Source organism: Mustela putorius, unplaced genomic scaffold (assembly GCF_011764305.1).
Source record: "Mustela putorius furo isolate JIRA1106 unplaced genomic scaffold, ASM1176430v1.1 tig00003834_pilon_pilon_pilon, whole genome shotgun sequence".
NCBI lineage: Eukaryota > Metazoa > Chordata > Mammalia > Carnivora > Mustelidae > Mustela > Mustela putorius.
Genome location: NW_025421987.1, coordinates 47,870,001 through 47,896,045, shown reverse-complemented (window position 1 = coordinate 47,896,045; position 26,045 = coordinate 47,870,001). Strand labels below are relative to the sequence as shown.

Sequence of the window (26,045 nt, the reverse complement as noted above, 5' to 3'; positions counted from 1 at the left end):
AAGATTGGTAAATATGGAGGTTATTATTGGATCAACATTTTCTTCAGGCACAGCTTAGATTGTTTGTGAAGCACAAAGAGAACATGAAAATGTCTTTCCTACCCTGCTCTAGATTAAGTTATTAATTCCCAGGATTGACTTATAAATGTCTAAATCTTAATCCCTGTTACAAATTAGCATGGGTCTTTAGCCCAGATGTTAAATGAATTTTGCTTTAAATTGCTTTAAAACAGTATGATGACAGTGGAAAAACAGAAAATACTAAAACAAATCACTTGTTGAGTAATTACAGCGAAATGTCATTTATATGAAATTCATTCATCAGGAATTGGTGATAGTTAAGAAAGGCACAAGACCAAGGTGTACCGTTGGCCTAATTGTGCAAGAGTTGCTAAATCAGTTACTAGTGGAAAACATTTTTTAGAGAGAAGGCTGAAGCCTCTATAGAGAATGTTTCTAATACCCGTAAGTAATTTTAGACATTTAAGACATTGAATTATTTCTCAGTTATAAATAATCCTTATCAATAATTTAAGTCCTTCTTGAGCCACTACTAAGTAAATCTTTCTTGATCTACTTGTAGGATTTGCTGTAGCGATGAAGGTAGCCTTTCATTTATAAAATGAACATGAAAGCCTTTTCCTAAATCAGATGCCCTTTCCTACTAGTTTCCTTTTCGCAGAGCAGGTCAGATGTTCTTAAGTGCGTGAGATCTAGAAGCAGCTTGCCTGGGTTCAAATCTCCCTTCTACCAATTGGCATATTATCTACGGTCGTGGTACCTCCATTTTCCCAGTCTGTAAAAGGGAAAAAATAATAATACCTAAAAGATGTTAAAACTGCAAAGCACTTAGAACAGTGCCTGGTCCCTTTAAAATCAGCTCTTGTTGCCATAACACTGAACAGCGGGTCAGTGAGGCAAGTTAGACTCGGTCACACCCCCAGGGCGTCGCTAAGAGAAACTTCAGTGAAATGGTACATTTTAGAGCAGACGGGTTTTTAAGCCCCTCCTTTCACAAAGCTCAAGGGCAGATTTTCTTTCACACCGCAGTGCATCACACCCGTTTTCGATTCCTCAGCCTTCCTTTCTTCTGGCCTCCATCCACCCAACCTAGCCGGCCGGGTACGCCTGGTTAATTATGCAAAAGCCTTCTCCAAGCCACCCCCTCCGAGTCTCTACGAATTCGTCTCCGTGCTCTCATCATTTCGTGCTAGACCGCACCTCCTCCCTGAAGTCCTCCCTCATCAACGCGCTCCACTCGGACCAGCCCATGACTCGGGCACAGCTCTGCTCGGGAACCCCCTTCTCGATAGATCCTTCAGATGGTTAGAGGCTATTTGAATCGCCCGGTCTTCATCTGAAATTTTTCATTAAAACGTGGAGTTTGAACAGTCCGCCCTGAGTTGTTGGACTTTGGCTCCAAACCAGACTCCTAGTTAAAGACACAAGAACACAACGATGGGTGAGCTGCGGGCCCCGAGGGCCGGTGAGCGCGACCGGAGCCCCGTTTAGGAACGGTTCGTTTGGACGAGACCAGAACGAAGGAGAGCGGAGGTTAGTGACGCACCTGAATAAGTCCGCTAGACCAAAGGAGATAAACTCAGGCTTTAATCGTGCAGGCGGAGAGCCGCGCGCGCAGGCGCGCACACACACCACAGACACGGAAAGAGAAGCGCCTTCCCAGGTATCTGACAAGGACACGACTCTGAGCAGGACCGGGTCTTAAAGGCCCCCGACTTCCGGAGAACCTCTGCCCCCGCCTCCTCCGAAGATTACCGTTAGCGCATCTGTCCGCCAAAGCCCAGGCTCGGGCGCGCCGGACACCCTCCCCGCAAGCCCCGCGGCCACAGCTCCCCGCCCCCCGCGAACGCGGCTGCCCAGTGTCCTCTGGAACGCCTGAGTGACTGTCGGGTTTCGAACCCGGGCGTCGACCCTGGCGCTCGGCGCGCGCAGCGGAGTCGCCGGCGCAGCCTTTGGCCCGCACATCAATCATTTACGCGCCGACTAGGGCTCCTGCGGCCCGAGGAGGGGGGATGGTACGGAACCCGAGCCCGGGGACAACTCTATCCCCCAAGGCAGCCGCGAAACACTAGCCGGGGAGGCCCCCGCCCTCCCTCGGTGCGCCCGTCCCTCCCTCCTTCCAGCGCCTAGGCTCCCACATCCCCGCCTCCCGCTCCGGGGGCGGCGGCGGCTGCGCCCGCACCGCGCGATGCCCAGTCACCGCAGCAGCGCCGCCGCTGCCGCCGCAGTCCACCGCCGCCGCTGTCGCTGCCGCAGCGCGGGCGGCCGCGAGCCCGTGGCAGGGAGCCTGGCGCAGGGGCCGCCGAGCCCGCGCGCTCCTACCAGTCGCTGCGCGACGCATAACCTGATTGCTATTTTTATTTATTTTTTTTCAGGACCGGCGGCTCCGAATCAGGTCTTCTCTTGAATCTGCAGCGACGCCCCCGGCGCGTGCACAAAGGCTCCGACGGCGGCCGGCGGGGACTGCCGAGCGCGCGGGAGCCGGCGCCAGAGGTCGCCTGTGCGCGCCCTAGCCAAACCCCAGGCACCATGCCGCGGCGCCTGCAGCCCCGGGGCGCGGGCACAAAGGGCCCGCCGGCCGCGACCGCGGCGGCTTCGGAAGCGGCCTCGCGTTCCCACCCCTCCGCCTCCGGGGACCCTCCGGCATCGGCCAAGCCGCTGCTGCGCTGGGACGAGGTGCCCGACGACTTCGTGGAGTGCTTCATCCTGTCGGGCTACCGGCGGCTGCCCTGTACGGCGCAGGAGTGCCTGGCCTCGGTGCTGAAGCCCACCAACGAGACGCTCAACTTCTGGACGCACTTCATCCCGCTGCTGCTGTTCCTGAGCAAGTTCTGCCGCCTATTTTTCCTGAGCGGCCAGGACGTGCCCTTTCATCACCCGTGGCTGTTGCCGCTGTGGTGCTACGCGTCGGGCGTGCTGCTGACCTTCGCCATGAGCTGCACAGCGCACGTGTTCAGCTGCCTGTCGCTGCGCCTGCGCGCTGCCTTCTTCTACCTGGACTACGCGTCCATCAGCTACTACGGCTTCGGCAGCACGGTGGCCTACTACTACTACCTGTTGCCGGGCCTGAGCTTGCTGGACGCCAGAGTGATGACGCCGTATGTGCAGCAGCGCCTGGGCTGGCACGTGGACTGCACGCGCCTCATCGCCGCCTACCGGGCGCTCGTGCTGCCGGTGGCCTTCGTGCTGGCCGTGGCCTGCACGGTGGCCTGCTGCAAGAGCCGCACGGACTGGTGCTCCTACCCCTTCGCGCTTCGCACTTTTGTGTTCGTCATGCCCCTCAGCATGGCCTGCCCCATCATGCTCGAGAGCTGGCTCTTTGACCTGCGCGGCGAGAACCCCACGCTCTTCGTGCACTTCTATCGTCGCTACTTCTGGCTGGTGGTGGCCGCCTTCTTCAATGTGAGCAAGATCCCTGAGCGCATCCATCCGGGCCTCTTCGACATTATTGGCCACAGTCACCAGCTCTTCCACATATTCACTTTTCTTAGCATCTATGACCAGGTGTACTACGTGGAGGAAGGCCTGCGCCAATTCCTCAAGGCGCCACCTGCGGCGCCCACCTTTTCTGGCACAGTGGGCTACATGCTGCTACTGGTGGTCTGCCTGGGACTGGTCATCAAGAAGTTCCTAAACAAAACCGAAGTCTGCTGTAAAAAGTGAACCTCCGCCTTGCCTTGGAGGAGGCTGCTGGTTCGCCCACCTATTTGTTTGGAGTTTCTGTTGTTGCTATTGTTGGTTTGTTTTCAAGTTTTGTTGTGTTTACTTCTTTGCTCAAGGAAGGTGCTGCAAAACCACAGGGAAAAAGTCGAATACAACAAGGTGGTCTCAGTGCACTTGGGGCCTTTGGAAGAGGGGAGATAAGGTTCAAGCAAGAGGGAGAGGGCCACTGGTTCTTGCTCCTGGAAAAAAAATTCCGGTAGTGTTTCTGACATCCAGGGTTTTTCAGAGGGAGCGAGTAAAATCCCCAGTAAAACCCCGAACAGTTTGGTTTTCCAGTCGTCGTCTGCACCAGTGGTAATGACGAGTAGTCCTGGTGAGGTCAGGTATGCAGTAAAGAGGGTAAGTAGACAAAATCCCCGGATACTTCCATTTCAGTCTGAGGAATGCTTGGATTTGTAAAAAGAATGGAGCTTTGTAGGGAATGGGCACAAAGACACAAACCCAGGGCTTAACCTGCTAGAAAATGCATGGAATGTGAACACAAATTAATTATTTCAAAATGTTTCTCAGATGTTATTTAAATAGTAATATATACAATGATTTTTCATAATTTATCAAAGCCTGTGATATGCACTGAATTATCTTTGTTACATAGTTTTGAATTTTGCAGCCCTTCTGCATTGCATACACTTGAACTGGACATCAGGGCAAGCTGCTTGAGAATTCTCAACTACTTTTTTAAACAGTGTTTTCCGAAGGCTTATGTGTGTTATGATACAACTGTGAATTATTCTACCTTAGGGACTCTGGTTAAACTATTGTTGAGGAGCTCAGTGGTTTGTATACATCCCAGGTTTCGATTTACTTCAATGTATTCCACACAACCCATCCAATTTTTTGTTTGTTTTGTTTTTAATTTTATTCTTTCCTTCTCTACTTATTTAAATTGCCACTGGAATAAATGTGCCTTTTGAAGCAATGCCCAAATGACTGGTCCTCAGACATAGTTTCAGGCATGGAGAGAGCAGTAAGAATAAGCTTTTCTTACTTTACTGTAAATCAGGGTCTAACATTCCATCCAAGAGGGAAGGAAGATGGTGTTGGTTTTAAAATTTTGGTAGGACTGAAAGGAGCTTACCAGGAGAAAGGGAGCTAACCCACTAATGTGGCTGTGGTTCCTAAAGCAGCCATCGGGGAAGGTGAGAAGACACAGTTCTAGACCAATGCCATTTATCCTTGCTTATAATTAAAAATATAATATTCAGGAATAACTGAGGCAGTTATATTATGAAAGTCAAGAGCATATTACTTGAGTTGTAACTGAAGACATTAACTCAAATAACATTACCTTTGCGTGGTTAAACACTGGTCTCATTTGGAGCCACGCTATGGAAATGAATAGCATCACCCTAAGTCACTGAAAAATTAGTGAACGTGTTCCTGAGATCCTTTCTGACAACCACATTGGCCAGTGTTATTTAAGACATTTCTCATAAGTGATAACCTGTACTTGAGATAACAACTCTAGATTAACACAAACCACCGAGGTGGCTTATTTAATTTACCACACTTCCTGACAAGTCCTTTTGGTTAAGAGCCAAATAAGTCATTGAATGGGAAGTCTTAACTTCATAGGATAATTTAGATCAAGCACATAAGGTAGATGAACACTTACCTCAGCACTGGCCGGCTGGAACTCCTAAAAAGATCGCTGTTTTTGTTTATGCTTTTAATCTCTACTTTATTTGTAAACAGAGAGGCTTGGCACAATTCCCTGGAGGAGCCAGTATCCTTGTGCATTAATTTGCACACAGAAGTTAACTTTCTATAGGTCTGTATTTAATTTGGAACCTCTTAATGGGATCGTAAATACACTTTGCACATTTGTTGATGGATGTCAGTATCTAACCTTTTGCAAAGTGCAGGGAGATTCCCATTAGGTGATAGAGGCTGAAAATTTGTGCCCAGCACGGATGTTATTCCTCAGCTGTAACTTAACTCAGTGCATGTATTCAAGGACAGTTGTGGAAATCATGATATTTCCACATGCAAACTTATTTGCATGTCATTGTTGTCCCTTCTAGAGCCCCAAAGAATGTTGGTTTGGAAGCTAGAGAAACAGGTTGAGGAGTGTTTGGTAGCTTTCTTGTAAAATGGGACCTCCCCTTTCAGAAGGAACTTTCAAGGGGCAGAATTCTAAAAACGGTCCATGAGCTTGAGAACAAGAAATAAACCCTGTATTTGTCATTTTAAATTTGTGTTGGAGATCTGGGTCTCCAGAATTCTAGCCAACAGAATTCCCTTCTCACCCTGTGTCTTTGTCCTTAAGTAGAGGCCACTTAAGGATAAAATTATACCCATATCATTTTCAAGTGATTATGATACGTGAGCCCAGTAAGGTGACACACTTTCCCCCTCAATGTTTTCAGACCCAGTGTGCCCCAGGGAGAATGAGGACTCACTTTCCTTCCCTTTGCTGTTTCTTTCCTTTACGTTCTTTTGTCCCATTCCATCTTAGTATTTATGTACCACATATAACGTTGACAAAAGGACATTCTAGTTGAAAACAGTGGTTTGGCTTCGCTTCTTATTTGCAAAAAGATACCCTATATGCTATATAGGACCAGGGATGATTTGTGAAACTATGTGTGTTATTTGCTAAATTATATCAGATTTCTGCCCAGATAAATGGTGATATTTTAGATTCAGCATATATTTACTGAATCTCCATTTGCATGGAAATAGCCAGGTATGTTATTACATATTTCAGGGGTAAAATGGCCATCAGAATAAAATATCTTTGACAAACATTTTTCACGTTCTCCACTTTGCCACATCCATTAGGATTCAGTTTTACTTTATTGTGTTCAGCTGCTTGAAATGTAGGACAAATGATAAATAAGAATGTACTCCATTATCTCGCTAAAACCTATTTTGGCAGTGGAATTTTGAAGCATATTATGTAATGCATTTTATTTTTACTTGTTAGTCATGATCTAGATGACATCTCAAGGAGCAGCGTCGTAGAGTCATGCCTGGAAAGTGAAGGTGTTTGACTTTTTGGAGCCTGTCATTCTGTGGGCTGGTCTCTGGGGTTGATGCAGCTGAGTTAGTTGGTTAAAGAGGGTTCGTGTCTTTCCTGTCCGTGCAGCTGCACCCTCAGATGAAAGGGATGACCTTCCCAGACCGAAGTGAGTCTTTTGGTCATGTCATGACTGCTTATAAAAATAAGCGTGATCTTTTCCACTGGCCATACACTTTCTATAAATAGCCCAGGAAGAAAGTATGGGGCTTCAGAGCTGGCCAGAGTGGCCTTCACATGTTTCCATTCATAAATCCTGCCCGTAAGTGCTTGCAGTTAAAAACCATTTAGCCTAATTCATTGTGCCACTCTAGGGTAATCTTGTCTAAGAACGCAAAATTGGGAGATGGAGGTTATTATTTTTATTTTTATTTTTTCTGATTTGGTGCTGAATCTGAGAGCTCACAGCAATAATAAACAGGGATTGTTATCTTCAAATCTCTTTACAACTCTACTTAATTTGCACAAAGCTAGAGTAAAAGGTACAATAGGAATTATCTCCATCTATAGGTTATACTAAGGCGACAGAATCAAGTTTGCAAACTGGCCTTAGAATGTGGGGATGGTTGTGTGCTCACTTGGGAGTATGTGCTAGTTTGCATGGCTGTGATGCCTGGTCAAGCACACAGACACTAATTGAAGATGTGTGTCTCCGTAATTATATATCTATGATTAATAATGTCTATTATTTATTTTATATACAGAGATAGGTCATTTATCATTGTAAAACAGAGTGAAGTAAGATGTGGTTATCCTTGAATTTAGATGATAAAATCTTAAACAAAATGTACTTATGTAGTTTTTATCATCTTGGATTGTTTTTCATCTGTTGAAGTCTGACGCTGCTGACTTCACTCCATCAGTATCCTTTGAGTTGGTTTCCACATTTGTCCATGTCATCCTTTTAGTGATCACTGAGCACCTACTGCATGTAAGCCATCAGGCAAGGATCCATCCACATTATTACAGCTATTACCCCTTTGTCTGTGGGGGAACAGAGATGGGAACACTAGAGAGCCATCTGGCCAGGACCCAAACGCTGACCTTGGCCACAGCAGAATGTCCTAAGCCACTGAGTTTGGTTCTTTTCTCCTTTCTGTTGCAGAGAGGCAATGCATAGAATCTTATTTCAGTTAACGTGCTAACTAACCCCAAAGCAATTTCTTTCTTTCCTTCATTCTTTTTTCCTCCCTCCCTCCCTTCGTCCCTTCCTTCCCTTTCCTTCGTTCCTTTTTCTGTCTGCTCCTAGACCTATGTGACTCTGATGGCTGTAGAAATCTTAACATAGGATGCAGGTGAAGCGATAGCAGGCATATGTACACGGAGACAGTTGAGAATTTTATTACTACTAATCAATAGAAACGCTACTAACAACCACTTTTGGGGAGGTTAATAGTATTTATGTCATCATGAAGCAAGATTCATCCAAAGTGCCTAGACTGTGATATCATTAAGTGTCTGAATTTCATAGAGAGCATACTTATGCTTTAAAAATAGGAGCTTCAGTCCGCAAAGACGAACTCATGTTCTTTAGCCTTTTTCCTCTTTTAAGGTCCTTGTGTTGTCATCTATAAAACATGTCTTAGAAAAAATTATTCTGGAAGAAATTAGTTTTTTTTTAAAAAGTATCAGATCTGAAAAAGACAGGAAGAAGGCATGAGCAGGGGAGAACAAGGAGGATCCGACTCAGACAGTTAGAATGGGACCGCAAGTTCAACTGTGGACAGTTACTCCTGAGTTTTACGTTCTGTCCCTAGAAAAGCATGTGAACTCGCATGGTGTTAGCTCTCAAATGGACAGGCAAGGAATTCTCTTTGGCAGGCTAACCACGTCCTGTAGTTTTTGACCTGAGCACTACTGCCAAGGTATATTTTGAGTAGCACTCTTACTGCTGGCTTAATGTCCTTAATTTGTTTCCATAAAATTAGGATCTAAGGCAAAAAGGCATTAGGGGATAGCCCAGCCAATTGTAAATCACCTTTTGAATCATTTCTTTGAAGGACTGCCAATATCCTCTAACACAAATTGCCTGACAAAAAGCAAACAAGCCCAGACAAACCGAAAAAAGAAAGCATTCATTGGTTATGCTGAGTGAGCACCATTGTATTCCAATGGGATAGGCTGCACACCCTCCTGTTGAAGGTTTTCTTCCTCTTCACTACTATGAATAATGATCTTTTAATTGTGAAAATAGGTATCGATTCTTAATTACTTTTCCAAAAATCCAATACAAATTTTTGCAGTTGTTTCAAAAGGACAGATGTATTGCATTTCTGGTTTGCAGATTTCTAACCAGCTTGTAGACATTTTTGTTTTAGAATAGCTTCTTAAGAGTCTGTGAACAAGTTGCAGAATTAGAGTGTTTATATATAGGTCAGAGGCCAAGAACACTCCGGTGGCTGCTAACTGTGGCAGGATGTGACTTTGGAAAGCTCGGAACACATCCATCCATGCAACAAAATGATCACTTATTTACTATCTAACTCGGTGGAAAAGAGCCTTTTGTTTGAGTTTTGGAAAATGTTCCCCAATGTATTGTGCTTCTAAATGTGATGCAGGATCCTCCATCTTTTTTGTTCTCGATCAATCTCTGAAAGCTGTTCCAAACATGGCATTCCTCAAGGAATATTTTGTGAATGTGCAAAAGTATTCTCGAATGTGTCAATGTGGCAGGCCACCTTTCTCATGCCTTACAGCTCCACCTAAAATATGCAATAAGCACCCCCGTAGGAGTGAAAGGGCCTTCAGATGGTTATTTAACCGCGCTGTGGAAATGGCCCTGCTCCTCACGGCTCACCCACCACATTGAGAAAGGACATCATGTAAATAAACCTTTGTTTCTAGTTGAGGGGCGTACGGGGATACACATGAATCTCGTTTCTTCTTTCAGTTCCATCTGTAAGAAAGTGTAATCTTTTTAATATGCTGGATGCAAAAAAAAAATTAATAGGAAAACATTTTAAAGAGGTATTCTAATTTTCTATCTTACAAGTTTATAATAGCAATTTGTTTGTAAAAAACAGGCCTTAGCACATAGATGAGAACCAGCGCTTTTTGGAAAGCCTCATCTTTGTCCTGGGAGTTTAATCACCTTGAGCTCTTACCCAAATGACAAAGACCTAGTAGGTCTTTAAAAATGTAAATAATGTATAGTTTACAGAAGGGTAAAAAACAAACTTTTTTTTTTTTTTAATGAAGAAAACAGGTCAGATATGTTCTAGGTGTGTAACAAGGCTAAATTCAACGTCTTTAAAAAATTCTAGTTAGAAACTTCATTAAATCCACTCTCCCAGCAAGGCTTAGCATGGAAGGTCTATTTTCGACCGGGTCGATTTTCTCTTATGGAGGCTATGAGCAAAATTGTTCTAACAAAGCAACTGAGTACCAAGGCAAAGGGGATGAGGCACAGTTCACTTGGATGAGGGTATAACCACAGCAAATGACACAGCCAGGAAACCGGGCACACACGTGCCCCTCGTTTCTGTGGAGTGGGAAGGAGCCGAGAGCCCCACACCATCGCTACACAGACAAGGAGAAGGCTATCTGGTTGCAGGGCTGGGGATGAACCCTTGGCTGTTCTTTTATCTGCATAAAGCCTGTGGTGGCTCTGAACTCCTCATTCCAGCCTTCCCCCAGGCCATTCCCACCACCCTGGAAGCCTTCGGTTTTCACAACCTCCTCCTCTAAGACAAAAGGTTTCTAAAAGGATTTTATGTGTATCTAGGCCTTGTCCAACCATCTGCCTTATGAGGTTCATCCATGTCTAAACCAAGGATTTAAATACGATTACTGTGCTCAGATTTACAAGAATGTACAATCAGCAGGTCCCCTTTCGTGGTGAAGGGCATTTAATTGAAGGCCATACTCATTTTTTCCCTCAGGTCAGAGGCAGAGGGAGGATTTCACAGTGACCAAGTAGACACCTCCTTGTACCAGTATTTTCTTTTTTTAAAGTTCATTTAATGGTGATAATGGAGGGAGAAAGGAGTAAAGGATAATGCAGGCCTGAAGAAAGAAACCGAGGGGAAGATCCCATTGCTTGCGAAATTATTTCTTCTGAGGCTGCCTGACTCCAGCCATCACCTACATCCTAAACAGCTGTATTTAGCTGGCTAGAGAGGCTTCTCAAGATGTGTGAACTTCCATACAGGGACTACGTACGATGTGATTTCAAATCAATAGTGTTCTCTGCCAGAGAAGCATTATTTAATCATAATTCCACGTTACCTTATAAATCTATAGAAATAGGTATCACTTTGGTCAGTTCTGTGCATGTAACTAACAAAATTGTGACTAATTTCTCTTGTATAGTTTGCTATGATTTTGGTTTTCTGAGATATTTGTTCCTTATGGTCTTGAACATGGAATTCTATATTAATAATATATGTATTTTTTGCTGAAAAACAAATGTATGAAGTAAGAATAAATTATTTGTAAGCAGAGTGTTTAGGTCTGTATTTGTATGCCTTCAGCAAACAATTCCTAAGTTAACAGTATGTATAACACTAATACAAATGATAGGAAGACACATCCTTTTTATGAAAATCTGCTAGCAGAACAGAAGAATGTTAAGTTTCTAATAGAAGTCCTGAAGAAGCACCCTTAATATATTTTTACAATTTTATTTAAATGAAAAAGAAAGCTCATGAATTACTTTGAAACCATGTCTTCTAAGAAAATACTTAAGCCCAGATAATGAAGCTTTTCCTTATTCTTCCCTATATTTCAAGGCACTTGTGGTCCATGGACTTTTGTGCAGTGCAGCCTGTCCCAGAACCCTGGTGATGTGTGTGAATTTGTGGTCTCTCTGTCTCAAATAACCCTAGCAAAGGAGATCTGGCTTCAGTTATTAAGGTCTGTGAGTTAACCTCAGGGGAACCTAAGTGTAAACCGGAGGGAAGCCAGGATGAGAATAGAGCCAACACATGGAATGGGGCTGAACAGAGTAAATCACAAAGGGAGGCTTGATCAATCTGTGCCTGAAGCCTACACTTTGGGGCTTGTCCTTATGCAAGCCAAGAAGTTGTTTTCATTTTACAATCTAGTTTGAGTGTTCATTGCTTGTAATCAGAAGTATCTTAACTCATCCACAAGGTTTGGTAACCTCCCAGCCGTCTACAACAGGATTGGCACAGCTCCCATCCCACCCTCACTCAGTCAGTCCCACATTTTAGGATCTGCATGTTAGATATTTGAGATACCTCATTTTTATTTTTTTAAAGATTTTGTTTATCTGATGGAAAGAGATTACAAGGAGGCAGAGAGGCAGGCAGAGAGGAGGAAGCAGGCTCCCCGCGGAGCAGAGAACCCGACGTGGGGCTCGATCCCAGGACCCTGAGATCATGACCTGAGCCGAAGGCAGAGGCTTTAACCCACTGAGCCACCCAAGAGCCCCTGAAATACCTCATTTTTAAAGTTTAGATTTCTGTTAGGACCCAGTGGTGCCAGTGACCCTCCTGGATTGCCTAAACCACATTCTCTCCTGTTCTCCACTGCAGATACTTCATATCTCTGACCTTCCCACTTCCTCCCACTCCTCAAATGTCCCATCCCACCACTCCCCATCTCTTCAACAACCACGCTATTAATACACATTGTTCTCCTGTATGTTCAACCAATTCTACTTACTAGGGTTCTTCCTACGAACATTTAAAAATGTACCACTAGTATCTCCCATCTTCTAAATAAAGAAAGTCACCCTCTCCCCACTATGTCACACTCTAACCACCACCACCCTCTCTTCTTCACAGCCAGGCTTTTTGCAAGAGTGGTGTACACCGGCTTTGTTTCCATACCTCCTACTCACTCCTTCACCCACTGCATTCCGGCTTCATAAATCTCACTAGAATGGCTCTTACATGATTTCTGACAACCTTTCTTGGCTGATGAACATTTTTTAGATCCTTCCTCATTCCCCTCCCCTGAAACTCTTCCCTTGGCCTCTGTGACCCCAGACCTCTGGATTCCCTCCTACCTCTTGGGCTACACTGTTTCACAATTGCCTTTCTGACCTCTCTTCACCTGTTCATGCCTAAAGTCAATTTTCTCAAAGCGTGAGCCAGAGCAGGGGCACCTGGCGGGCACAGTCAGAAGAACAAGAGACTCGAACTCGGGGTTGTGAATTCAAGCCCTACATTGGGTGTACAGATTACTTTAAAAAAAAAAAAGTGTGAGCTGGACTATCTACATTAGTATACTTTAAGGACTTGTCAGCATCTTGATCCTACCACTTCCTTTCAGCCCTCAGAGCAGAGGTATTATAATTCTTATTCTAGGAATCTCAACCTCAAGCCTACTCCAATTACTTCCAGTGAATTTGTAAGCCAACCAACACCTGTTAATAATCCCCTTCAGCCCCAACTAGGTTGAGTGGATTCTGTTTTCTGCAACTGAACCTTAACTGATACAGCAGGTACACAGAAAAAGAGGGTGATCAAAATTTCTGGCAATGGAAAGCCATAACTCTTTATTCCCCAAACCAATCATTGGTGGACAGTCTGTTGGGCTTTTCTGATTTTTTTTTTTTTTTTTTTTACCTTTAATTTTCCTTGGAAGACAAAGCAGGTTCTGGATCAGGCGGCTTCTTCAGAGAGTTTGGATCTATTTCAAAGCAAAAACGAAACATTAGGAAGAGAATTGCCTAGAAATTTGTTTCCCCTTATTTTTGACTTAATATAGATGGACAGAAACACAGCATGAATACTTAGAATTTATGTCAGGTGAAAGAAATCTTAAAATAACAAGGCTCACCAACAATAAGGGGCATTCCCATATCACTGAAGTTCGTATAATTTTCATATAGAGATTAAGCCACTGGTAACTAAAAATCCACTAAGACCATACAGAATTATAACCCTGGATAGGAATTCTAGAAGCCTAAACCAAACCTGCAGCAGCTGCTTGGCTTCCTCTTTCCCTAGACAAAGGTGCATTAATGCATACTCATTTCTTCCAGCAGTACCCTAAATTTCCTTTTAAGAAGGACCCCTTCCACTCAACCTTGGTAGGACTGCTCTCCCTGGCAGCCATGGGCATGTGACCCAAGGTAGGTTTGCAACCACAGAGCTTCTCTAGATTCTGAACTTTCTGTGACTTGCCTGCAGATGTCTTCATGCAATTCTGAGAGCTACCCCATGGACTTCAATAGCTTTTATCTTACTATTTTCTCCCTGTAAGTTAACCAGAAGATTCCCATTTCTTGCAACTAAAGAGAATTAACTAAGAACTTCCAGTTTCTGGTCCAGCATACAAGGAGCTTAGAAGCTATCACTCTATCCTAACAACAATTAAAAAGCTGAATACGCCATGAAATCAACCACACTTCTTTGATCTGTCAGAGAATTGTGGGTCAGAGGGCAAAATGCTGTCCTCAAAATAGAGAGACACACAGGTGGATACAGAGAATTATAACTTACCACATAGGAACCCACAAGCAGAAACCTCTGCAGGAGCGAGAACTGTCTTTCAATAAAAAATCAGAAGGCTACTAAAAGGCAAAAAACATAGTTTAAAGAGACACAGCAAGCATCAAAACTCATCTCTGATAAGGCAGGATGTTGGAAATACCAAATTGGAAATTTTAAACAATGATGCAAACAGCTCTAATGGAAAAAGTAGGCAACGTGCAGGAACAAGTAGGTAATTGTAGGCAAAGAGATGGAAATTCTAAGAAAGAATAAAAGATAAAATGCTAGAAATCAAAACCATTGTGACAGAAATGAAGAATGCCCATGACAGACTCATTAGTAGACCAGACACAGTCAAGGAAAAAATCAATAAGCTTAAAGGTATTTCAGTAGATGCTTCTAAAACTGAGAGACAAAGAGAAAAGAAGACTGTGCGGGGGAAGAGCAGAATATCCAAGAACTGTAGGACAACTACAGCCACCAACCATATAAAACATACATAATGGGAATAACAAGGAAAAATGAGAGAAAGGAACAGAGCATATTGACTGGCACAACACCACTCAACATTTGTAAACTGAAAGGGAAGGACATGACTTTTGAATCATTTGTAAATAATTTCTTTCCTCCTCTCTGTCTTAGAAGACCCCTGGTTCTGACTGCCAACATTTTTTTTTCTCAAGTACAGAAGGAATTCTTTAAGAAAGGTGAGAATTTGGGCCACCTGACTCTTGATTTTGGCTCAGGCCATAATCTCAGAGTCTTGAGGGCGAGCCTGTGTTAGGCTCCATGCTCAGCAGGGAGTCTGCTGGAGATTTTCTCCCTCTCCTCTGTCCCTCCCTCCAGCTCACCCACTCTCTCTAACAGAGATATATAAATCTTAAAAAAAAAAAAAAAAAAAGAGTGGTGAGAATTTAAGAAATCTCATTATCTTTGTAGTTTATAAGTACTTGCTAAAACCATAGGATGAACAAAAAAGATCCCATACCTGCCTTCCTAAATAATTTCCATTCTTCCCACCTTGCTTGAACCTATGTGACTGTGAAAATATATGTGAAAAGCTGAGAGGTAGGGACAAGGCATGAGACCATCTATCAGTACGAAATGTAATTTCCTAAGAGCTAGCTTATTAATTCAAGATGACTTGAGTGGGTTTTTCCTCTGGCTCTTAATTTAATGGTTCCCTGTGTTAGCTCATCCTCACTCACTATCAATCTATATTGATGGTGATCTGTAAATAGCAATTTAGAGTTCTTTCCTATTCTAATTTTAGTTACACAGAGAGGTCATAAAGCACAAAAAGACATGAGTTTAAGGAAAACTTCTTCTACAGCTACACATATAGTATACCAACTGTAGATAGATGATGCTCCTATCTTCCATTGTCTTGGTTTGATTTTTTGGGTTTGATTTTGGTGTCTCCTTTTTCATCCCCTTCAGCACCTAGAGAAAGGGTCAGATATTTAAGATGGCAGATGTGAAATCCTGCCAGAAGTCCCTCATTTTGATCTCCAGTGTTAACCTCTTTCTTGCCAAATGTAAAGTTTGTTCATTTATAGGTGCAAATTTATCACAGAAACACGTAAAGGGATCCGCGACAGGTGGCGTAAATCAGGGTTCCTCCCTTCAGTTGTATTACCAGGTGGACCTGGCTAAAATAAATTTAAAAATAAGAGTTAGAAGAAAAGGGAGGTTTTCTTACCAGTAGATGGAATTCTACATTGCCTCCCCGTCCTACTGCTTCATGGAATCATTTGAGTCCTGGGGCTATCATTTGCTTGCTTGTAGCAAAGGGAGCTGTCTGGATGGAGGATGGTGTGTGAGTCATAGCTATCCTGTAAGCCAGATTCCAGTGTTCCAGAGCAAAACAAAGCAGCGCTCATTATGCTGCTCAAAAGCAGGACACCTTAAAAAATAAACCTTTCACTCCCTGTCCTTGCTGTCCAGTCCCATAAATACTTCTAACAAGGCCTATGTCAGGCCACAGTGTCACTCAGCTCCCTCCACAAGGGCTGGTAACTCTTCACAACCGGCCCTAAGAAATCCCAAAGAAAAAACAGGTGCCAATCTGAAAAATGGGGGGCCACATCAGGAATAGCTGCTTAAGTGTTGGGACATCTTAGCGTCCAGCCTGGTTCCGTGTGGCGCTCTGTCCCCACTGTCCATGCTGCAGCCGTGGAGCTGGATAACCGCAGTCAGGCAACCTCCCGTAGATGCTGCCCGTAGGTCTTTACAACTGGTAAGAAAATGCTGGACACCACCCCCCGCCCAAGTTGGGTGTGGGAGCAGTGGGGATCCTGCCCTCCTCCTCCAGAGAGTGGTGTCTAAAGAACGATGGACACACAACACACAAGCTCTTTCCCCCTCTCTCTCATGCGCATACCCCCAAACTCAAACTTCCTGGTCACTGCGAGATGGTGGGACAATCTCCAGCCGTAAAGGTCCCTAGAAAGGGCTCTTCCAGTACCACGGAAGACAGAGCGGAGGAGATCCCTGCAGGAATCCTGGCAGGCCGGGCATGGGCTCTGGAATACACTGAGCAGCCAGAGGGAGGAGTGCGTTTTCCCCACCGCGGGCATGGGCGAGCTCTCAAGGGGCAGGTGCTGGGAGGTCTGCGGGGCAAGGTGGCGAGTGGGTGGGGGGTGATGCGGTCAGCGCGCAGGTGCCTGTGAGAAGGCCCAGGGGCTAGGCGGTGGGACCAGGGAACTCGAGGTCCCAGGGCGACCCGAGACACCTCCACGTGATCCTGAGCCTGTAGATGCTCTAATTCTGGCCTCTTTCCTCCATTGCAGCCTCTTGCATCATCAGACCTCGGTTGGGTTGGACTTCTGGAGCCATTATTCCCTAGTCTTGTCGGCAAATTACTTGGTCCCTCTGGACCTCCATTTTCTCATCTGTAAAATGGGGTTGTAAATCTCTCTCTCTCAGAGTAGCGCCAACAATCCAGTGGATGAATGTAAAGCTTTTCAGCTCAGTGCCTGGCACATGGTAATTGTTCAGTACATTTTAGCTAGTGTTGCAATAGCTAAAACACTTAAGAATCCGTAGCACACCCAATCCATGAGGTTCCTGGGGGAATGCGTGCATTCTGGGGAAAAAAGTGGAATTGATTTAACTTTCTTTCTACATCAGTGCTATCTAATAGAAATATAATGCAAACTGCATATGTAATTTTCTAGTATCCACATTAAAAGGGTAAAAAAAAATCAAGTGAAATTAATTTAAGTAATACTTTTGATTTAGCCCAGTAGATCCTAAATATTATCATTTCACCAGCCACGTTTCAAAACCTTCAATTTCTTCAATATGGCTCAGACTCCTTGTCACCATATGGGTCTCAGCTCAAGTGTCACCAACACCTTTGAGCATATAAGGAACCACCTTGGTTTCCTCCCCACCCCACATTCACCATGGCTTCACCCTGTTTTATTTCCTACACATCACTAGCATGTGAAACTACCTTGTTTATTGTTTCCTTTTCTCCATGAGAATCTAGACTATAGGACTGCAGAGATGAATTTAGCAGCCAGCATGGTGCCTTCCTTGCCTGCTGCAGACCCCCCTGAACACTTGTCGAATGTATAAATAAATGAACGAACAAATTCATAAATGAGTGGATGTGGTATTATCCACCCGCTCTACAGACAGAACTGTCCAATGTTGACTAAGAAGATCTCTCTGCAATGCGGAAATTATACTATATGTGAAGAATTCAAAGGATGCACAATACTCACAAGGATATAAAAACAGAATTCTACCATTTTGATGATTATGGTGGCAAAGGCAAGTAACTTAGTTACTACTTTTATGCCTAGGTTTATAAACTACCTCTCCCAGCTATGATGGCACAAGTATCAGATGTTCTTCAATAGCCATTTATTTACTTTATGCATTATCTAAAATGTATACCAATTCAAAGATTTAAGATTTTTAAAAACAGTTTTAAAATAAAGATTAATACATAAAAATATTAAATTGTGCCCAAATGGTGAGGAGTCAGTTAACCATGACTAGGTTAACCTTCAGTAAAAAGAGATTAACTGGCCTAGCTTAAGAGTGTGTATATATCTCTGTTGAGACACTTCAACAACAGAGCTTTCTTGTAAAACTATATTTGGGCAATGGGTCAATAACAATAGCTAAAACCTATATCTGGTTGGGCCACTCGGTTATGGCAATAATGAGTTTGTGGTACTGGTTCTAATGGATTCATTTGTTATTATAAAATAGCTAGTGAAATAGTGGTTTCCAAACCTGGCTGCGTAGAAGAATTACCTAGAGAGGATTGGGAGGGAGACAAACCATAAAAGACTCCTTATCTCACGAAACAAACAGGGTTGCTGAGGGCTGGGGGTGCTGGGGAGAGGGTGGCTGGGTTATGGACATTGGGGAGGGTATGTGCTATGGTGGGTGCTGTGAAGTGGGTAAGCCTGATGATTCACAGACCTGTACCTCTGGGGCAAATAATACATTATATATTAATAAAAATAAAAATTTTAAAAAAAGAATTACCTAGAGAGCTTGGCAAGAGAGCTGATTCCTAGGGTCTATCCTCATAGATTCTAATTCAGACAATCTGTCAGGGCTTTGGAAACTGTTGTTAGAAAAGCTCTCTCAGTGTCTCCAGTAACGAGCGGGGTCTGGGACATTCTGCAGCAGAATTGTCCAATTACCACCAGACACACATTAACCAGGACACCAAAGAGACTCAGTTTTCAAGGACATATCATGTGCATGAGTCCCTCCCAAAGCCCTGTATCTAATTTTGTGTTTGTAATTTTGCATTCTTTTTCTTAAACAAGACCCCCCAAATTATAAAGGGTTCACTCCCCACAAAACCTGGATCTGCTCCCGACCATAAACTATACTATAGTCAGAAAACTACAGCCACAGAGCAAATCCAGCCCTCTGCCTATTTTTGCACAGCTCATAGCTAGGAACAGTTGCTCCATTTCTTACTGGTTGGAAAGAATGAAAAGAGTAACACTTGGTGACACGTGAAAGTTACATGAAATTCAAATTTCGCCTTCTATAGGTAGTTAAGTTGGCTCCCAGCCATGCAGGCTCATTCATTTACAAATTGCCTGTGACTGCTGCCATGGCAGAGTTGAACAGCTGCCACAGAGATTGCATGGCCTGCAAAGCTCAAAGTATTTATTATCTGGCCTTTTACAGAAAAAGTTTGCCAACCTTGACTTACACTGTCAGCTGATAACATCATAGACACAACAGAACAGTGATTTAAATGGGTTACATTATTTAAAGTGAAAAGCATGCATGATGGGGGAATGGTGTAACATAAACAACTTGTAAACACTCCCAACTGTAGAAGTGAGAGGTTTGTTTTATGAAAATCTAGAAGTGACTAAACTCACGTGTGAATAGCAAAAAACCATAGCATTTTGTTCAATATCACTCAGAGTAAGCTATGTTTGGTCTATAGGTTAGGAGCAATGACTGGGGAGACTAAAGGCTTTATGAGATGATTAAGAATAGAATGATTAGCGGTAAAAAAAAAAAAAAAAAAAAAAAAAAAAAAAAAAAAAAAACAACAACAACAACAACAAAAAAACCCTTCCCAGGTAGGACATACAAGAAGAATCTGGCAAAAGATGTATGCAGTTAGATTAACCATTAAGCATAAACTAGGCATGTGTTCTGAGTTGTGGAAAAGTATAGTAAAATGTTGCTGAAGTTGTACTTCAAAATTTAGCTCTGAGGTGGGATTCTAAAACAAGTTAACCCAATACTTGAAATGAAGCCAGAAATGTTTGAACAATAATGATTAGGTGAATTGGGCAAGAACTGTGACAGATCATCAAAGCAGATCCAAACTACTGATTTGACTGTCCCGCTTCATAGAAGTAGGACAATAAGTTTACAGAGAGCTGTGTGAGGGTCACTCTGAAGATCTGAGGTAGAAGAGGGAAGCCTATCAAAGGACAGCTAGTGTACCACCTGAATTGTTGTGAATGCTGGCTGGCCAGAGGCCATAAATGTTGCAGATTTCTCAGTTAGGCAAACAGCAGGTAGAAAAGTAGACTAAAGGGCAGATCAGTTGGGGAGATTAGTCAGGTAAAATGTTATTAGGTTAGTAGGTCAATGGTGAAGGCACAGCTCTTTTATCAGTGGTTGACTTCAAAGATCTCATGATTGGATTATACAAAAAAAAAAAAAAAAAGGACAAGAGATCTTCCTTAATGGACTCAGGAGCCCAAGACTTTGAAGATCCAAGTGGTCTGCTATTCTAGGTTCTGATGGAATCTTAGCTGTTTGAAGACCATTGGTTCTGTGTCTTTTGAAGAGATCACAGTCTTCTGTTCCAAAGACTACCTGGGAATAATAGCCCCAAGGGTAGCCTAACATTTCAATTTTCATGATAAGAGAGGAGTCTGGAGAGCTGGACGGTAAGAGGATTAGTGAGTCGATCTGAAGGCTGAGTGATTTATAGGCAGGCAGACATAGGGAAAAAAGAAGTAAAGGAACATTTTGGAGCATCTGCTATGAGCTAACTTCGTTATCTCCACATCCCCTCAGTATAATGATTCCAGTAAATATCTGAAGAAACAGAAACAGTAAGTTTTGTAACAGGGAAAACCTTAGCATATCTAACTACATATTGCTTCTATTTCCCTTGCTGCTATGACCTATAGCTTAAATCTTCTGCTTACAGCTAAGATGTACATAAACTGCTTTTTACCCAAAATCTACCTCACTCGAGGAGATAAGGAAATAAGTACAGAAATGACTATACTCTGTTCAAGATATATAGGATTGACAGGACCAGACTCCCATATACAAAGATCAACTGACCATGGTCAGAGAAGTTACATGACTTTCCTGGGATGTCTACAGATAATCAGTCACTTTTTGACTCCAACCCCATTCTGCTTCTCCCTTTTGCTAATGTAGCAGAAGCCTGAATTTCTTGCCAAGGAGAGATATTCTTTAGGATAATAGTACGCCATCCCCTTGGTCTGCTGGTTTTCCAAATAAAGTTGCATTCTTTACCCCAACATCTTGCCTCTCAACTTGTTGGCCTGTCGTGGGGCAAACAGAACGAGCTTGGACTCAGTTACAGTTTCATGCTTACGACCATCCAGCCAGTAATGGCAGAGTTGAAGTAGGAACTCAGGTCTGACTGTTTGCCTGGTCCTGAGTCTTTACTTACGACCCGGCCCCCAGCAGGCTCTCCAAGCAGAGAAAGCAACAGGCAGAAAAGCACAGCCTCATAAATACGGTTTTCCACTTTCAGTGACCACCAAGATATTTCTTTAAGTTTACTAGAGTTATAAAAACAGAACTAAACTAATATCCTTCATTAATTAATAATATGTCTCCAAGTTGGAAGGTCACATTACCCATTGTAGTCTTTCTTAAAACAAATTGCCACGTTCTAAATCTATGAAATGTCCTCTATTGGGTCCTTTTGAGACTGTACAGAATTTAAACCTGCAAACTGGCTGTAAAAATTGCCTCATAGGCAAATGCAAAGTCTTGTTGACTCCATTGCCCCCGATGGGGCTCTTTGCTCCATCTGTGACTAGTTTCTCTGTCACCAGATTCCAATTAGAAATGAGGTTGTAATTTTAAGTCTTCCCTCCCCATGGGGGTTTCTTTACGAGGGTTTCTTTACACAGGCCATTACAGTAATGAGTTCCATGGTCTTCCCTCAGGTGATGGTCACTGGTAAAAAACACATTCAGTAGATTACTAGAGCAATTATTACAAACTTCTTTAAAAAATTGGTTAAGGGGTGGCGCCTGAGTGGCTCAGTCAGTTGAGCCTCTGTATTTGGCTCAGGCCATGATCTCAGGGTCCTGGGATCGAGCCCCACATGGGGCTCTCTGCTCCCCAGGGAGCCTGCTTCCCCCGCCCCCTCTGCCTGCCTCTCTGCCTACTTGTGATCTCTCTCCCTCTGTCAAATAAATAAATACAATCTTTAATAAATAAAGAATCGGTTAAGGAACATGTGCTACCATTGAGAAGTCCTTCAACAAGATACGTGATCAATTTGTAGATAATTCTGTTCTTTCCTAAAGTGCATCTTCAAGTTTGTCGGAGCTTGAAGTATTTACATTTCACCCCGCAAATTACAAGCCATTCAAAGGAAGCTATAGGAAGACACTACTATCCAGTAACACTGTTTTAAATAATCCCAGCCACTCTGAATTTCGTAGATTTCTTTTGTAAACCTAGGTCTAATCTCAGATTAAACAGAACAAATGGTAGCTAAATAGACAGCCTCTTCAAATCTGTTTGCTTTACCACAGATGAATAGGCCAAGTCTTTCGTAATTTGTAGTTGAGAGCTCTCTTCCCAACTTCGAAGCAGAGGGAAAAGGAAGACCAAACACCAATTTAAACAAAGGGTCTGTAATTATAGGATTTTAGGTTTGGAGTCACTTCACTTAATCTTTGCATGACCCAGAATTCAACCCAGAAGATTAAAAGAACAGCATTCTCAATTCTATTCATGAAAAGGAAGGACTTGGCTAGAGTTAATAAAGCTGAGGGAAAAAAATATATAAGTTGTTAGTCAAAGTGAAATAATCCTCACTTCAGTGCAAAGTGGAAAAAAAAATTCATTGTACATGGTTTCCATTGTAAGAGGTAATAATTCTGCATACAGAATTGTAAAAGAGGACATAATATCCTGAAGCTGAATGATTCCATGTGGGAGAACCATACTAAGATTCCACTGTTGAAGCAACCCCTGGAGCTTCTCAGATCTAAATAAAAGATTGATGGTGATTCTGAGTTTAAAATTTAATGCCGAGTCTAGCTACTTAATTTTACATTACAAGAATGGTGATGGAACTATAAATCAATAAAATCAATTGTGCCCTCTTAGGGGATGGATTTTACAACAGGAAAATTATTTACATATTGTACTTTTAAAGAAGGCATTGTTTACTTATTTTACGCACTGTCACTTGTCAAAATTTTCATCTTGATACATTTAATGAGTAATATTTTTACATGCTTCATTAGAAATCCCACTCTTCTAAAAATGCCCTGTTTTCCCTAGAAATTACTGACAGACATGATCATTTCTATCTACAAACATGGTATATGGATTTGCAGATACAATCTAGTAACGTGATATACCTATATTCAAGAAAGCAATTCCCCACTTTAAATTTAGCTGATCCTCTTCCTGGAAAAAGGAACTTCAAGACAGCTACATTGTGCTGCAAAGAAATAATCAATACAATCATCATAGCTATGAGGCTGCTTTGTAAATAAATATAAGTGTCTGTTTACTCAACACCTTAGTTACTATGCAAGTCTTTTCCCAAAACCAGGTTACCAATTCACAGGAGCTTTATCTTTGGCTAAACCCATCTCTCAAGTGAGTTAAAGTCTTGTGAGAGAAGGTAAGTGACCTTTCCCTGGGTTTAAAATGGGCTGTAAGATGAGGACCTGTGAAATGCCGCTCAAAGGCTAGAGTAGCCATGTTCTTCTCCTCTGTACGATGTCATTAGTGTTCCCCCATCTCCCTTCCCCAACCTCCGGTGGGAAAAGGCCATCTTACTAAATAATGCACATATAAGTACTGTAACAACATATGTCTCCAAAATGTGTTTTTGTAAAACCGTAACATCAAGATTTTGGTCATTTGGGCCGATCAGATAGTTGGTGATGTTTATCATCAAGAAATCAAAGATGACAGCATGGAAAAACGTCACAAATGCTATCCTAAGTAACCGTTTAAAACACATTTCAGAATAAACTGTGATAAGAACTTCCAGTCTATTAACTCAGAATTAGAATGTGAGAAAGACAAATTTCCAGCTCAATAATGAAATAATTTATTATTTTGTTTTCTTAACGGGGGCGGGGAGATATATTTTGATCATTAGGGAGAAATCCTGTTTCTTATTCCTCAATATATTGGATTAATACCATAGGTGCATCATGCTAACTTGGAAGAAGGCCATTTCAAAGAACATTAATAATTTTAACTCAAGATAAAGATATAAAGAGCACCAATCAATTATATTTAAGTTCTGAAATCAAGAATTTACTCAGAAAAGCTTTTCTGGGCTTTCATCAGCTAATATGATTATTCTATAAAGATGGTCTTTGTATCAAATTTAAGCTGTTTTTTCTTTTCCCAGGTCACATGCACTATTATCACCTCTATAAAATCCCACATTTGGAAAAACACAAGATATATGACATTCATTTTTTTAATTTATAAGATTTTTAAAAATTACAAAAGATACAAACACACAAGTCAAACATTCCAGAGGTGTATAACACCCCTTCCTTCTCCAATCCCATCCCCCTGAGGCACCCAATGTTAACATTTTAATGTATATCCTCCACACCAAACAAATACATATGAATGCACCTATCCAAACACAAATGCATAATTATAAAAGTCAGAATCAATTCATCCACATTGTTCTCTATATTAATCAGGACTCTTGATTACAAGTAACAGAAAAAGAAAGGAATTTAAGTAAGAGGGAGGATTTATTGGTTCACAAACCTGGTAGGCTTCAGGCATAGCTGGATCTAGGGACTTAAATCTGTAAAGTTTCACAGGCGAGGTAAACATAACACCAGGCAAGGTGGGTGCAAGGCAAGATTTATTAAAGGCACTCTCCCACGAAGTTTCAGGGCTCAGGAGAAGGGGAGCCAGGAAGGTCCCACCAGGAGGAGGTGGGCACCCTCGGGGTGAGGTTCCTCAACTCCAGAAAGGGGAGTGGGGGAAGTGGCACTAGGAGGGAGTTGGTGGAGGTCTTTTATTGGGCCAAGGCAGGGCATGGGCTCACATCCATATTTGGTGATGGGACGGTATGGGGTGAGGGCTCCTGATACTCCTGTTTCCTGCATAGGTGTGAGGTTACCTATGAAGACGTGATCTGGGCGTTAGCCCTTTTGGCAGGAGAATCTAGGGTTAAGGAAGGAGGGGAGGGGACTGGAAGATGGCGGCCCCCGCGGTCATTTCCATTGTTCCTCCTGCATTCCCGGAACCGCTGACCCAACACTATCAATCCCTGGTTTAGCTTTGTCTTGATTCAGTTTTTCTCCATACTGGGACATTTTTGGGAAAGTCTCCCCCTGTGGGGACAAAGATGGATGCCACAGCTCGGGGTGTACATACTTACAGTTCCAAACCCAGGAGAAAAGAGAGTATGTTTCTATTTATTTTTTTACTTATTTATTTTATCTGACAGAGAGAAACAGTGAGAAAAGGAACACAAGCAGGGAGAGTGGGAGAGGGAGAAGCAGGCTTTCTGCTGAGCCAAGAGCCCGATGCAGAGCTCCATCCCAGAACCCTGGGATTCCAGAACCTTGGGATCATGACCTGAGCCGAAAGCCGTTGCTTAACAACTGAGCCACCCAGGCATTCCTGAGTATGTTTCTTTTTCAACAGAATCAGTGAAAGTTCTGAAACTTTGCACTTATTATTTCTTTCGTTCCTTTTTTTAAAGGTTTTTATTTGTTTGATAGAGAGTACAAGTAGGCAGAGCAGCAGGCAGAGGGAGAAGCAGGCTCTCCGCCAAGCAGGGAGCCTGGTATAGGGCTAGATCCCAGGACCCTGGGATCATGACCTGAACTGAAGACAGCAGCTTAAACGACTGAGCCGCCCAGGCCCCCGGAACTTACTGTTTCTGATCAGATTAAACATTCATCCCTGAATCAATCCCTGTGGCTAGAGCAATGCTCTGATTCTCCAGGCATGTGTCATGGGCACACTTGGGCTGAGAACAAGGGTCTATCTTAGTTTGGACTGCCATATAAAAATATGCTACGCCAAGTAGCTAAAACAACAAGCATTTATTTTTCACAATTTTAAAGGCTGGAAAGTCCAATATCAAGGTGCTTTAAAGATCTGGTACCTGGTAAGGACATTCT

The 26,045-nt window shown here is 42.9% G+C and overlaps 1 protein-coding gene across 3 annotated transcripts; it reads left to right on the top strand.

The window, feature by feature from the left end:
* Positions 1–1,424: 1,424 nt before the first annotated feature.
* Positions 1,425–11,203, top strand: PAQR9 (progestin and adipoQ receptor family member 9). 3 transcript variants are annotated; one of them, XM_004754471.3, is made up of 2 exons: positions 1,425–1,554; positions 2,397–11,203. In XM_004754471.3, the coding sequence occupies exon 2, from the start codon at positions 2,551–2,553 to the stop codon at positions 3,682–3,684; it is 1,134 nt and encodes a 377-aa protein (XP_004754528.1). In that variant the 5' UTR covers positions 1,425–1,554; positions 2,397–2,550; the 3' UTR covers positions 3,685–11,203. The 3 variants fall into 3 exon arrangements, with proteins under 3 accessions (XP_004754528.1, XP_004754527.1, XP_004754525.1); XM_004754470.3 differs by lacking the exon at positions 1,425–1,554 and adding an exon at positions 1,605–1,684; XM_004754468.3 differs by lacking the exon at positions 1,425–1,554 and adding an exon at positions 1,937–2,036.
* Positions 11,204–26,045: the final 14,842 nt, after the last annotated feature.

Coding starts and splice junctions, on each gene's coding strand:
- PAQR9 (XM_004754471.3), top strand. CDS start 2,551: ATGCCGCGGCGCCTGCAGCCCCGGGGCGCGGGCACAAAGGGCCCGCCG.